The sequence below is a fragment of the Bombus vancouverensis genome, chromosome 10 (assembly GCF_051014615.1).
Source record: "Bombus vancouverensis nearcticus chromosome 10, iyBomVanc1_principal, whole genome shotgun sequence".
Taxonomy (NCBI): Eukaryota; Metazoa; Arthropoda; class Insecta; order Hymenoptera; family Apidae; genus Bombus; species Bombus vancouverensis.
Genome location: NC_134920.1, coordinates 14491762 through 14503864, shown reverse-complemented (window position 1 = coordinate 14503864; position 12103 = coordinate 14491762). Strand labels below are relative to the sequence as shown.

The following is a 12103-nucleotide window of genomic DNA, read 5'->3' as shown; positions in this document are numbered from 1 at the left end:
GAAAATTTCATGCAATTACTAGGAATTTTCGTTTAATTCGTCCTCAAATAAATATTCATAATTGTATTTAAAAAAAATGTGTGTGTATGTGTTCTACAAATGTTTATTTTTATTTTAGCTTTATTTCGTTTCAGTTAATTATTTACGGAAAATAGAAATTTCAGTTTACTAAGTCTTCTAGAATTAACGCATTTTAGAGATTCACTGTTCCATAGAATGACCACTATACAGAATCTCGTTATAATCGGTGTATTACATTCCTTAATTAACTGTTCGACTAATGTTTATAATTAGGCCGTGAAATTAAGTATCCAGTTTGATTTTAATTTGCTGTGTATCCTATTTTCAATCGTGTTTTAGGGTGGAAAAATGATAAAGAACGTAGTACCAAATTTATTACAGATTATAGAATATAGGTGTAAATATTTTTAGCTACATTTTACATGGAGTACTACTTTTCCATCGTTTCTCGTATCCTCTTAAGAACTAAGTTCTTTTTTACATTGACTAGTCTTTAATTTCTGTATTTGCAGACGAATGTACAAACATTAGCCATAAAAATATAATCAACACATATATTTTTAATTTATGAATTTTATTTATCCCAAAGACCAATTTCTTTCATTCTTGTTTGGAAATATTTTTCTAAAGCATTAGCACATCGATAGTACTCGGTATCAGGACTATTATACAAGCGACAGTTAGTGAAAATTCGTGTCATGTCTGCAATAAATAATCTTCTTGTAACATAATATCTAGCTTTCAATCGATCAGTCATAGTTTTGAGATCTGAAAAGTAAAATTTTTCATTCTTTCCCCATTTTGTACGATTTATTATGTTTTGAATTTTTCTACTCAATCCTTGCACTCACCCATTGGATATTTAATATGATCGTAATAATCTGGCACTTCATTCTTATCCACAGGCTTTAAAAATGGCCATGCTGTACTATGATTTTTTACGCTATTCAAAACATTTTTTAACGCATTATACAAAGAATCAGTGATATCCAAGCACGCTTCCATCGGTTCTGGCCCTTGAGTTCCTTTAGCTACTCCTCTTGTTCTTGTCTGAGTATAACTTTTCCAACCGGTTTCACGAATACCAGGTATAGATTCAACTGGAATACCCCTAACACCTTCTTTGAAACATGTTAAACCAGGGTGAACTTTTTGTATCTCTTGTTGCCTTTGATGAATCAACTTTTTAATAATTTCTTTCTGTTTTCGTATCACAGCCGTAAATTCAGTATACACAATTTTCGCATTCAATTCGCAATGCATTAATGTTGCTCCTTCATAATCCTTAATATATCCTTGGTACATTGACCGAGGTAATTTTATATCTTTACTAAAGCCCTGCTTTTTGAAATATCCGATTGCAAATTCATCGGCGAATGTAAGGAAATGTAATATATTATTTTTTATATGATAGTCTTTAAGCATATTCATTAAGTGTGTACCATAGCCTTTAACTTGCTCTTGGCTTGTAACAGCACAAAATACTATTTCTGTAAAGCCCTGAGTAGGAAACATTCGAAAACAGATACCACCAATTGGTCGACCATCCTTTATTAGAGCTAGTGTTTTATGCTTCCTATAAATAAAGAAAACATTATAAATCGTGAAAAATATATCTATTTTATTATCCATGTTACTTACGGATCAAAAACTAATTGAGATATGTACTCTTTTGGCATTCTAGGTAATTGATGGCTAAATACATTATGTAATCCAATTAACCAAAGCATTGTTTGTTTAGAAACTGGCTGCGTTAAACTGTTCCCAACCACGTGAAATTCTATAATCTTTCTGCTTTCCTCAATCTTAGCAGTTTCATCTCGTGGAACATTTGGAGGAAATACTGCGTCAGGCCCGCACATGTAATTAGGATCGTTGATAGTCGCTATAATTTCAGCAACTGTTTCTTCTGATAAATCTTCAAAAATTTCTTCATTCTTTCTTCTTTTTACGTCTGAACGGCCTTCGGAATGTGATCTTTTTTCATGAATTTTCTTCATGCCAGGACTTATGTTAATTGTTGTATAGTTATCTTTATCATTTGGTGGAACTGTGACTTTTTCAAATTCACCGGTTCTTCTTCCTTGACTTGCTTTTGATTCCAATGCAGATTGTAAATAAGTAGGAGGTACTTGTTTAAAATCAGGATCCCAGATCGGAGAATTATCCGAATAAATCTCTGCCTCTAACATTGATAGGAACCTAAAATTGAATAAATGTATTACATATTGCATATACGTTATATATCTCATCGATTAATGAAGTAACACAAATAAAGTAAAAACAGAAATTTTTACATACTTTGGAAAATGTGTTAAGACTATTACTCTTTTCTCCGGTGCTAACTTATCTCGTTCACTGTGACATTTATCTAGCAATTGCCTGGAAACTGGCTTAAAAACAGCTTGGACGAACGTTCGTCCAAAAACTAGAGACGTATCGTAATGAGGTAATGAATCACAAAATGCTGGTATATGACAAAATACAAGCCAACGAGTATGATTAATTTTATATGCAGGAGCTTCTTCTGCACTGATTGTGCCTCTTCTAGCACTAAGTGGATCAAAGTTCCAATGGTTCAAACAATGCAGAAACATTTTAGCCATATCGCACATAGCTTGCATGTCTCTTTGCGGCAAGTGACCATATTTATAAGCAACAAAATTCATTACTGCTTTTGCTATACTAGGTCGTTCAAAAGGTGGTTGTCCTAATGGACCTTCTATCATAGGTTTAGTCATAGATTGTATACATTTTCTTAAAAGCTTGTATAAGTAGAAATAAACTTTCTTTGTGTCAGGATCTTCTTCTTTCTGTAAACCTAGAAAAATATTGTCAGCGTCTATAACCATACATAATAATTTATTGACCTCTTCTTCTGATTGATTAGTCAAATGTGAAACATGATTTTCTAAAACATGCTTGCAACTTTTACAAGGGTCAAAAAAATTTATAATAGGTTGTTGTGTATCATTTTTAGAAGATTTATTTAGTAATTGAGAATTCTTCCATCCAATGCATTTGCAATCTTCAATTTTACACGTGCTATATGTTGCAATTTTTAATATTTTTTTCATTTGTGGTAAATTTAACATCAGTTGTTTCCTTTGTTGTATTCTTTGTAAATTATTTTGTCGGCTGCTCTGTTCCTGTGGTCTGACAGTATTTGATTCTCTACTATTTCCTGCATGTTGTGATGTACTAGTTACACATTGACCAGTTTCCTCTAGCGACTGTAAAGTTGAGTTACGATTTCCTTCTTCAGTTGTCATACTTTTCCTAAATAAAAGGGTGAAAGGAAATAATTTTTGGCTTTATATAAAATAAGAAAGTGATTAGCTTTTGAAATGAAAATATGTAAGTAAGGGATGCATCGTAAACTTACACCGCATCAATGACCCTATAACTGTATAAATTGTCAATACATTTAGACTGTTAATAGTAAACAATACTACTATTGTATATCTTTGATATAACTAAATGTTATAAAACTAGAGAAAAGATTCATAAAACAGATATAACACTTATATTTGTATGTGATATACGAGGCTCGACGCTTATTTACATCATAATGAGCATAAAGGTTAGGAAATAAAATGAAATTAAATTGAACATAGTGCCATCTATTTCACAAATAGAAATTAATCCTCTCTTTCATTCAACATCCAAGAAGGTTCTAAAGCTTTCTTCTTGTAAGTACGACGATCAATCTTTATCTTATATTAGATGATATATATGATACAAACTACATTATTTCTGTTATAAAATATTCGAGATATCTTCTAAATTTTATTTCAATTACAATTTCAAATAATTGTTCAAATGTACTATTCCAATGAAAATTTGATAGCGTGTTTTGATTACATGATTCATGCTTGATAAGTCACGAGTAAGTACTTACATACTTACTTAAAAGGGTCTTCGTACTTTTTCGGTTTTGTATTGCAATATCAATCGTATCTTATCTTATTTTCTCCACAACGAGTATTTAATATACTTATGTTTAAAAATTTAAAATAAAGACATACAACGGTGTATATTACGAAAGTTTGGTATTGCGTTAAAAGATTTCTAAAAAGATTGCGTTAACCATATTTTAGGTTTAATTGTACATCAGCTCAGCGTAATATTGGAAGGGACTTATAAATATAATTGTGTTCTTGTTAGTATAACAAATTACAACGAAGAAAGTAAAGTTGCAAGAATTATGGCTACTTGGGATGGTTCTTATTCAGGGCCAGATGACCAAAATTATTGTCGAATGTATTCTGATCAAAGCATACCTGGGCCTGCAACAGGAAATTGGACATTATTTTCTGATAATATAAATAACGATTATTTGCAACCTAGTCGTGAGTTCTACGTACAAAATGAACCTATATTTGAACAGAATAGTCCGAATGCTTTCTATCATTCGAACACCAATGTTATGCCAAGTTTGTTGACTACAACCAATAATTATCATGGGCATGTAATAAACCCAGTAGGAAATGCACAAGTATTAAATAGTGAGGAGTACTTTCCAAATGTTGTCAAATCTCAACAAGGCTACGTATCTGATGACTCTTGGAAATATGATAGCAATGTAATGAAGAACGAAGATAAATATGCCTCTACAAAGAGAATTACGGAATCTTCAGGCAGCATAGTCAATCACTCAAAATTACATGTCATGGCTGAAGAGTTTGTGCCAAATAATAGAGGATATGGTGATAGAAGTAAAAATAAAGAGTTAGAGAATACAAAATCTACTAATGATGCAAATTATCGTGTCACGGATAACGGCAAGATATCAGATAAATACTTCTTTTGTAATGAGAGTAGGCATGAAGGTAAATATAACAACAAAAAATGTTCTAATTATAAGCACAAAGAAAGACATCAAGATCAGTGTTACAAAAAAAATGCATATACAAATTCCTATCAACAGCATGTCAAAACTTCTCATAAACTTCAAGGTAGTAAATACTTTACTAATAAGTATTATGCAGGAAGATCACAAGTAAATTCAAAAGTTATAAATGAAAATGCATTGGATCAATGTTCAATGACTAATAGTGCTACTTGTAATAATAAAAAGGATCCTGTAATAAATTTGAATAAAGGAGAATCATCATTAAGTATGAATGTATGTTCAAATAAAAATAAAAATTTGTCGAATGAGGTTAATGATAAAAGAACTACCATTGGTGATAATAATGTTGTACAAGGTGATAGCATACAGCAGCCCAAAAATTCGATGAAGGAATTTACTTACTATAATCCTGGTTTCAAACAGACCTACAATAATCATAGAAATTTAAGGAAATATCAGTATAGTGATAGATATAACAGGGAAGGAAATTTTTATAAAGAAAAGCGACATCACTATCCAGGATATGGTAGAGAAAATTATAATAAAGAAGATAAAATTAAAACAAGAAATGAAATGTGCAGTAATGGAGAATGTAGCGAATATAAAGAATGTTTTAACGAGAGAACTGGATTAGAAGCAAAAGAGATAAAAGAGAAAAGGCACAACTATCAAGGATATAATGGATTTAAAGAACACCATAAGGAAGCTAAACTAGAAATCTTTAAAGAGAAAGATAAAGGTAAATATTATGTATCTGAAAATAAAGAGAAAGGAAATGAACATTGGAGAAATAAAAGGGAAATTAGCGAAAGAAATAATATTCAGAAACGGGGACAAAATAGGAAGTCACCAGTTGGTACGTATGTAAGTTGGTATTTCCTATGCTATGTTGTATTTTTAACATGATAATAATGCAGTTTTATAATTTTATTGTGCAGATGATGATGCAAGTCAAAGAGAAAGACTAGCAGAACAGTTGAATAGAGGACAATTAGAATGTTTAGTATGTTGTGAATATATTAAACAGAATGATTATGTTTGGTCATGTTCTAACTGCTATCATGTGTTGCATCTGAAATGTATTAAAAAATGGGCAAAGTCATCACAATCTGGTAAATATAATTAGAGTTATAAGCCGGATAATTTTTTTTATTAAAAGTTATTAAATTGTATACTAATAATTCTTATATACTATATACCATACTACAATAATTCTTTATATACTATTTATATAGAAAATGGCTGGAGATGTCCAGCATGTCAAAATGTTAACTTAGTAATACCTGAAGATTACTTTTGCTTTTGTGGCAAAACAAGAGTACCTGAATGGAATCGTAGAGATGTTGCGCATTCTTGTGGTGAAATTTGCGCTAGAACATTATCGAAAAATAGTTGTCCACATAAGTGCACTCTTCTATGCCATCCTGGATCTTGTCCACAATGTACGGCAATGGTAACAAAATATTGTGGCTGCGGTAAAACTCAGCAAACAGTACAGTGTAGCACTCAGAAATTATTGCTGTGCGAGTCTATATGTGGCAAAAATTTAAAATGTGGCAGGCATAAATGTCAAAGTAAATGTCATCATGGAGAATGTGCAAATTGTGAAGAAACAATAACGCAAAGTATGTAATTTAAATATGACATAATGTAAATTAAAGTATTAAATTTCATTCTGATAGCATATTTACTTTCAGAGTGTTATTGTGGCAAAAGTACAAAAGAAATAACTTGCCAGAGTAATATTTCGTTCACATATTCTTGTGGAACTATTTGCGGTAAATTGTTAGAATGTGGTAATCACACTTGTACAAAATTGTGTCATGCGGACGCTTGCGAATCCTGTTCTTTAACTCCTGACAAAATTACAACTTGCTGCTGTGGGCAAACACCATTAATAGATAAGAGACAAACTTGCTTAGATTCAATCCCAGTCTGTGACAAAATATGTTCGAAAAATTTGAAATGCGGGCAGCCTAGTGAGTATTTCATCTCAAATTGAAGGTGAATGGGATTTTTGATAAAATACAGTAAAAATTTATGATATAATATATTGTCTGCAGATAATCCTCATAAGTGTAAAGTGAAGTGTCATGTAGGGGATTGTCCTGTTTGTGACTTAATTACCAATGTTAGATGCCGCTGCGGAAACATGGATAGGGAAATAGCTTGTAAAGATTTGATATCAAAAGCTGATGATGCACGGTGTGAGAAGAGATGTATAAAAAAAAGGTCTTGTGGGAAGCACAAATGTAACCAACTGTGTTGCATAGAGATAGAACATATTTGTCCATTAATATGTTCTAAAACTTTAAGCTGTGGGAGGCATAAATGTGAACAAAGCTGTCATAAAGGTATTAAATTATGTTAATGATAATATTAATGTTAATTTTGAAATTAAATCGCAAAGATTAAGTAAAAATCATAAAAATTATACTGTACGATAAAGAGTAAAAGAAACTAAGATTTGTACCAAAAAAAGAAAAAGAGTCAACGAAATTAATAGATTAATATAAAACATTATATTAAAATAGGAAGGTGTCAACCTTGTTGGCGAAGTAGTTTTGATGAATTATATTGTGAATGCGGGGCTTCTGTGATATATCCTCCTGTTCCTTGCGGGACAAGAAGACCTACATGTGACAGACCTTGCTCTCGACAGCACTCTTGTGGCCACGAAATATTACATAATTGTCATAGTGAATTAAACTGTCCGCCTTGTACTGTTCTTACTCAAAGATGGTGTCATGGCAAACATGAGTTACGAAAAGCTGTACCATGCTATGTTAACGAAATTTCATGTGGTTTGTCATGTAACAAGCCCATATCCTGTGGCCGACATAAATGCATTACTATTTGTCATTCTGGACCATGTGAAAAACCAGGACAACAATGTTCTCAGCCTTGTACTGTTCAAAGGGAACTGTGTGGACACATCTGTGCTGCTCCGTGTCACGAGGGTAAATGTCCAGACACACCTTGCAAGGAGATGGTTAAGGTAATTGATTAAATATGTTTTCAAAATGACATTCACGGCTTGATGATACATAAGATCTCTGTATAATTAAGTTTAAAGTTTGTATTAATATATTGGCTTTCTAAATTACTAATAAAAATCTCTTTATACATAGGTGACGTGTCAGTGTGGGCATAGGACTATGTCGCGTGTTTGCGCCGAAAATTCTAAAGAATATCAGAGAATAGCAAGTAGCATATTAGCTAGTAAAATGGCTGATATGCAATTAGGTCATTCTATTAATTTGGAAGAAGTATTTGGTCAAGGAGCAAAGAAGCAGAATCAGTTAAAAACTTTAGAATGCAATGATGAATGTAAAATAATAGAACGGAATAGAAGATTGGCGTTGGGTTTGCAAATTGTAAATCCAGATTTAAGTGGAAAATTAATGCCTAGATACAGTGATTTTATGAAACAGTGGGCTAAAAAGGATCCTCATTTTTGTCAGATGGTTCATGACAAATTAACAGAGTTGGTTCAATTAGCAAAAACCTCTAAACAAAAATCACGCAGTTATTCCTTTGATAGCATGAACAAAGATAAACGTCATTTTATTCACGAGTCTTGCGAACATTTTGGTTGTGAAAGCCAGGCGTATGATCAGGAGCCAAAAAGAAATGTTGTTGCGACTGCTGTAAAAGATAAGGTAATGCATATTTTACGTTTAACTAGCAGAATTGAACTTATAATTTAATTTTCTGGTATTACGTTGAAATTTATTACAGTGTTGGTTACCTAGTTATAGTTTATTAGAGATTGTACAACGGGAAAATGGTCAGAGAAAAGTTCCAGGTCCAATGTTAAATACTAAAAAAGCTGATGGATCCGTGAAGTAAGTAAAATCAAGTAAATTTTCAAAATCTGTCACGTAATTTTAATAAATTAACAATGGGTTTGTATATCGGGTTGGCAACTAAGTGATTGCGGATTTTGTCAATACCACTTAATGACAAAATCCGCAATTACTTAATTGTCAACCAAATATTAATTTCAAATTATCCATTTGTTCTCTTTAGGACAATATTATCACTGCCTGCGAAAAAGATCCAAAAGCCAGAAACAATATTAAGCATAAAAACATCAGAACCAGAAATAGATTATTTTGATTATAAGGGTTAAGATTACTATCTCCGTATTACATAAAGTGTAAGTAATATAAGCGATGAAATATTAATATCATAATTAGAAAAAATGCTGTTAAATATAATGGATTAACTAAACATTTTAATAATATTTATTCTTTGTAACACATATACACATTAACACATATACACATATACACATATATACACATACACACACGCGCGCACGCACGCACGCTACCATAATATATGTATACATATACGTAGAGTGACCCAGATAAATGGGATCACCTAAGCATTTGCCTTATTTATTACTGTTGTATGAAAAAACTTTTCAGTACAATTCAAGAGCCACATGCAACGGTGAAAACAGCTCTATTTCATGGTCATTTTTCTTACAAGATTACAAGTGGTGGACATCACCAGTTTTTTTTTCTTTTAAATAGAACTGTATATATTTATTTTTCCATATCCTTATAGAGCACGAAAAAAACAAATTCAATGACCTTAATAGCTACCTTAATACCGTTTCCATCACTTAATCTTCAGATACTTGCGTTTGAATTGTACATAAATGATATTTAATTATGTTCAATCGTTTCAATGGTAGAATAAAAGAATGCAAAATTTCCGACTTCAGAGCAGAATTTTCTAACTTTTAAGTTTAATTTATTAGTGCCACGTGTCACAACTGTTATAAGACAAATTTTTAAAGTTACTATATGGTATAAGAGTTAATGTCTTGGATTAAAAAATTTTGGTTTCAAATAATCATTATAAATGATTAAGATTTTCTTTACTACCGGTAATCATTATCGATGACAAGAATTTTATTTTGATTGTGAATAATCTGTAAATAGCTCATCACAAGTGGCCGTCATCTATAAACAGAGGACGTTAAAATCAGTATCGTGTCGAATTTCTTAATTGGTATAGCAGTCACGTTGGGCCACGAAGGTTCATAAAGTGATTTGTCTCGTGGTATATTTCGTCTGTGACGCAGCCCACTGGCTCGTAGGACACTGTTTTTTACATTGCACGAGAGGTCTATCTTATCTTTAGTCCATGATGTTGTCATTGATAATATATGTATACATAATATGGTTACATCGATAATATAGTTCCCTTCGTCGTCTGATAAAGTAGGTTACCTCTTTAACTTGAAGTTGGTGCGGTGTGCTTCTTTGGCCTGAACTTGGCGGCAGTATAGATCCGAAGTTCGTCACAATCCTGGCCAATAGGGCCCATATATATGAAAATTGAGCGCTCCTATTGGCGCAATGTATTGCGGTGTGAAATCGAGGGTGCCTATTGGTGCAGAATATTGTCAAAGTCAAATCGAGCGCGCCTATTGGTGCGAAATATTGGAAAGTCGTAGTTTCTCGGAGAAACATACCGTGGAGTGTGACGTTGTACTCTTGACAATCGTGGAGCGAAAATTCGTCCCGTCGAGCGTTACCCTGTCATTATTAGTACTTTCATTTCAAGTTTACCAACATTTCTACACTTCTATCTGCTTCATTCAAATAGTACGTTCGTATTTAATTACTTATTGATTTTATTTTTAATCACTTATTAATCTTAGTAGAATTAAGTAGTCTAACGAAATTTTCTTTTACTTTCATCGTTGTCTACGTATTTGACGAGGTGTTACAGTCATCGTATTACCGATCTTTCAGATAGAGTTTGGGTTCTATTATTACTTTATTTCGCTATAATTAGTTTCATTGCTTTAAATTATTGGTTTATTATACATTTATTCTTGACTGTATTTCTGATGGTTGAAATTATCTATAATTCGCATTACCGACCTTTGAGGGAGACTGGATTTTATCGTCGCTTTATCTCGCTATAATTTGTTCTGTTATTGTTAATTACTGATTTTGTCACACATTTATTTGAAATTGTCGTTTTTCTTTTGTGCAGATTATTGGCTGGTCAGGTGACTGAAAGGATAGAGGTTCATCACATCGCCACAGATGCCATAGGCGATTAATAATCGATAATTCGAACTGATACGAAATGGACGCTACAGATGATTATTAATAATCGAGTCGTTGATTTCTCGTGCAGATTTAGTAACGATCGAGGTATTAGAACAAAGCAGACGTACGTAGACGATTGTTTTCTCTTTTTATTGAATCAATGATGATCGATATTTGCTACGTAATTGCTATACAACTTACGATTGGTATATAATGACATTATTTTATAAATAGTTGCATAATTTGTTGAAAATATTAAGACGAAAGAAAAACCTTAAAGAAATCAAATTTTGAAACTGTTTCGGGTATATAGATTAGACGGATATACTTATTAAGTGATTAATGTTTTTATATCAATATATAGAAAATTATACGAATCATTTGATTGTTATTAGAAAACAATTTGCTGCAAAATTATTATATTTTTATGTATTCGAATGAGAAAATCGGTTTATTATTATTTATTATCGGTATATTAAAAGGTCTGAACAAGACATGTTGAAATAGGTTTCTGTGCAAGATTAAATATACACTCTAATCACTAATCACTTCGGACATGTTTATGTAAGGAAGTTTAATTTATTAGAAGCATCGTCGAATCTTTATACGGTGCAACATAATATATTAGCAAATACCATAATTCACACTCCGATAACGAACATTCAGAATTGAATTTATCCTAATGAAATGATATTATATTTTAAAACATTAATAAAGATTGGCAGATATATTAGAAAATATACATTGCAATACATAAACGGCGTTTGAAATATTACACGTATATCCCATTTTCTTAATATGTATATGTAATAGATGTTTGTTGGTGAGAAACGAATAATAATCGGTATATAGTGTATACATTTCGAAAACCTTGCCCCTATCGTTCCCTGCTAATACAACTATTCTTCAGAACATATTTTTGACCGCGCGCAATGCGCAATACGCTAGAATCGGTGTTTGCTGCGTAATGACATTTTTTATATTTTCTAGAGCACGGTAGCTGTTGATAGTTGTAAATTCAGTTCAGGAAAAGTTATACGCGAAATTAGAATTTGGAATCGAAGCGACAAGTTTTCAACACTGCTTTCGCATTAATATTTAATTTTTATTCAATAAGTTAAATAAATTTCCCATTCGCTGTCAA

General features: G+C 31.9%; 2 protein-coding genes across 6 annotated transcripts; one reads left to right on the top strand and one right to left on the bottom strand.

The window, feature by feature from the left end:
* Nucleotides 1-576: 576 nt before the first annotated feature.
* On the bottom strand, nucleotides 577-3954 carry Gcn5 (Gcn5 acetyltransferase). 2 transcript variants are annotated; one of them, XM_076622299.1, is made up of 5 exons: nucleotides 3931-3954; nucleotides 2323-3300; nucleotides 1663-2223; nucleotides 873-1597; nucleotides 577-789 (listed from the first exon to the last, which is right to left on the bottom strand). In XM_076622299.1, exons 2-5 carry the CDS (start codon nucleotides 3291-3293, stop codon nucleotides 596-598), a joined length of 2451 nt encoding a protein of 816 aa, XP_076478414.1. In that variant the 5' UTR covers nucleotides 3294-3300; nucleotides 3931-3954; the 3' UTR covers nucleotides 577-595. The 2 variants fall into 2 exon arrangements, with proteins under 2 accessions (XP_076478414.1, XP_033204842.1); XM_033348951.2 differs by lacking the exon at nucleotides 3931-3954 and adding an exon at nucleotides 3407-3578.
* Nucleotides 3596-11815, top strand: stc (nuclear transcription factor, X-box binding stc). Of its 4 annotated transcripts, none has more exons than XM_076622296.1 (12): nucleotides 3596-3713; nucleotides 4122-5732; nucleotides 5815-5988; nucleotides 6112-6501; nucleotides 6574-6855; nucleotides 6940-7230; nucleotides 7411-7874; nucleotides 8008-8538; nucleotides 8618-8724; nucleotides 8909-9038; nucleotides 9313-10503; nucleotides 10901-11815. In XM_076622296.1, exons 2-10 carry the CDS (start codon nucleotides 4229-4231, stop codon nucleotides 9009-9011), a joined length of 3846 nt encoding a protein of 1281 aa, XP_076478411.1. In that variant the 5' UTR covers nucleotides 3596-3713; nucleotides 4122-4228; the 3' UTR covers nucleotides 9012-9038; nucleotides 9313-10503; nucleotides 10901-11815. The 4 variants fall into 4 exon arrangements, with proteins under 4 accessions (XP_076478411.1, XP_033204822.1, XP_076478413.1 ...); XM_076622298.1 differs by having other exon boundaries at nucleotides 3675-3713; nucleotides 4189-5732; XM_076622297.1 differs by lacking the exon at nucleotides 3596-3713 and adding an exon at nucleotides 3759-3910.
* Nucleotides 11816-12103: the final 288 nt, after the last annotated feature.

Bases quoted from the DNA above. Each gene is read 5' to 3' on its own strand.
- Gcn5 (XM_076622299.1), bottom strand. From the start codon at position 3,293: ATGACAACTGAAGAAGGAAATCGTAACTCAACTTTACAGTCGCTAGAG. The intron at 2,224-2,322 runs GTATGTAAAAAT...ATTCAATTTTAG, and splicing joins GTCTTAACACATTTTCCAAA to GTTCCTATCAATGTTAGAGG. The intron at 790-872 runs GTGAGTGCAAGG...TTTACTTTTCAG, and splicing joins TCATATTAAATATCCAATGG to ATCTCAAAACTATGACTGAT.
- stc (XM_033348931.2), top strand. From the start codon at position 4,229: ATGGCTACTTGGGATGGTTCTTATTCAGGGCCAGATGACCAAAATTAT. The intron at 6,856-6,939 runs GTGAGTATTTCA...TATTGTCTGCAG, and splicing joins TTTGAAATGCGGGCAGCCTA to ATAATCCTCATAAGTGTAAA. The intron at 7,875-8,007 runs GTAATTGATTAA...CTTTATACATAG, and splicing joins CTTGCAAGGAGATGGTTAAG to GTGACGTGTCAGTGTGGGCA.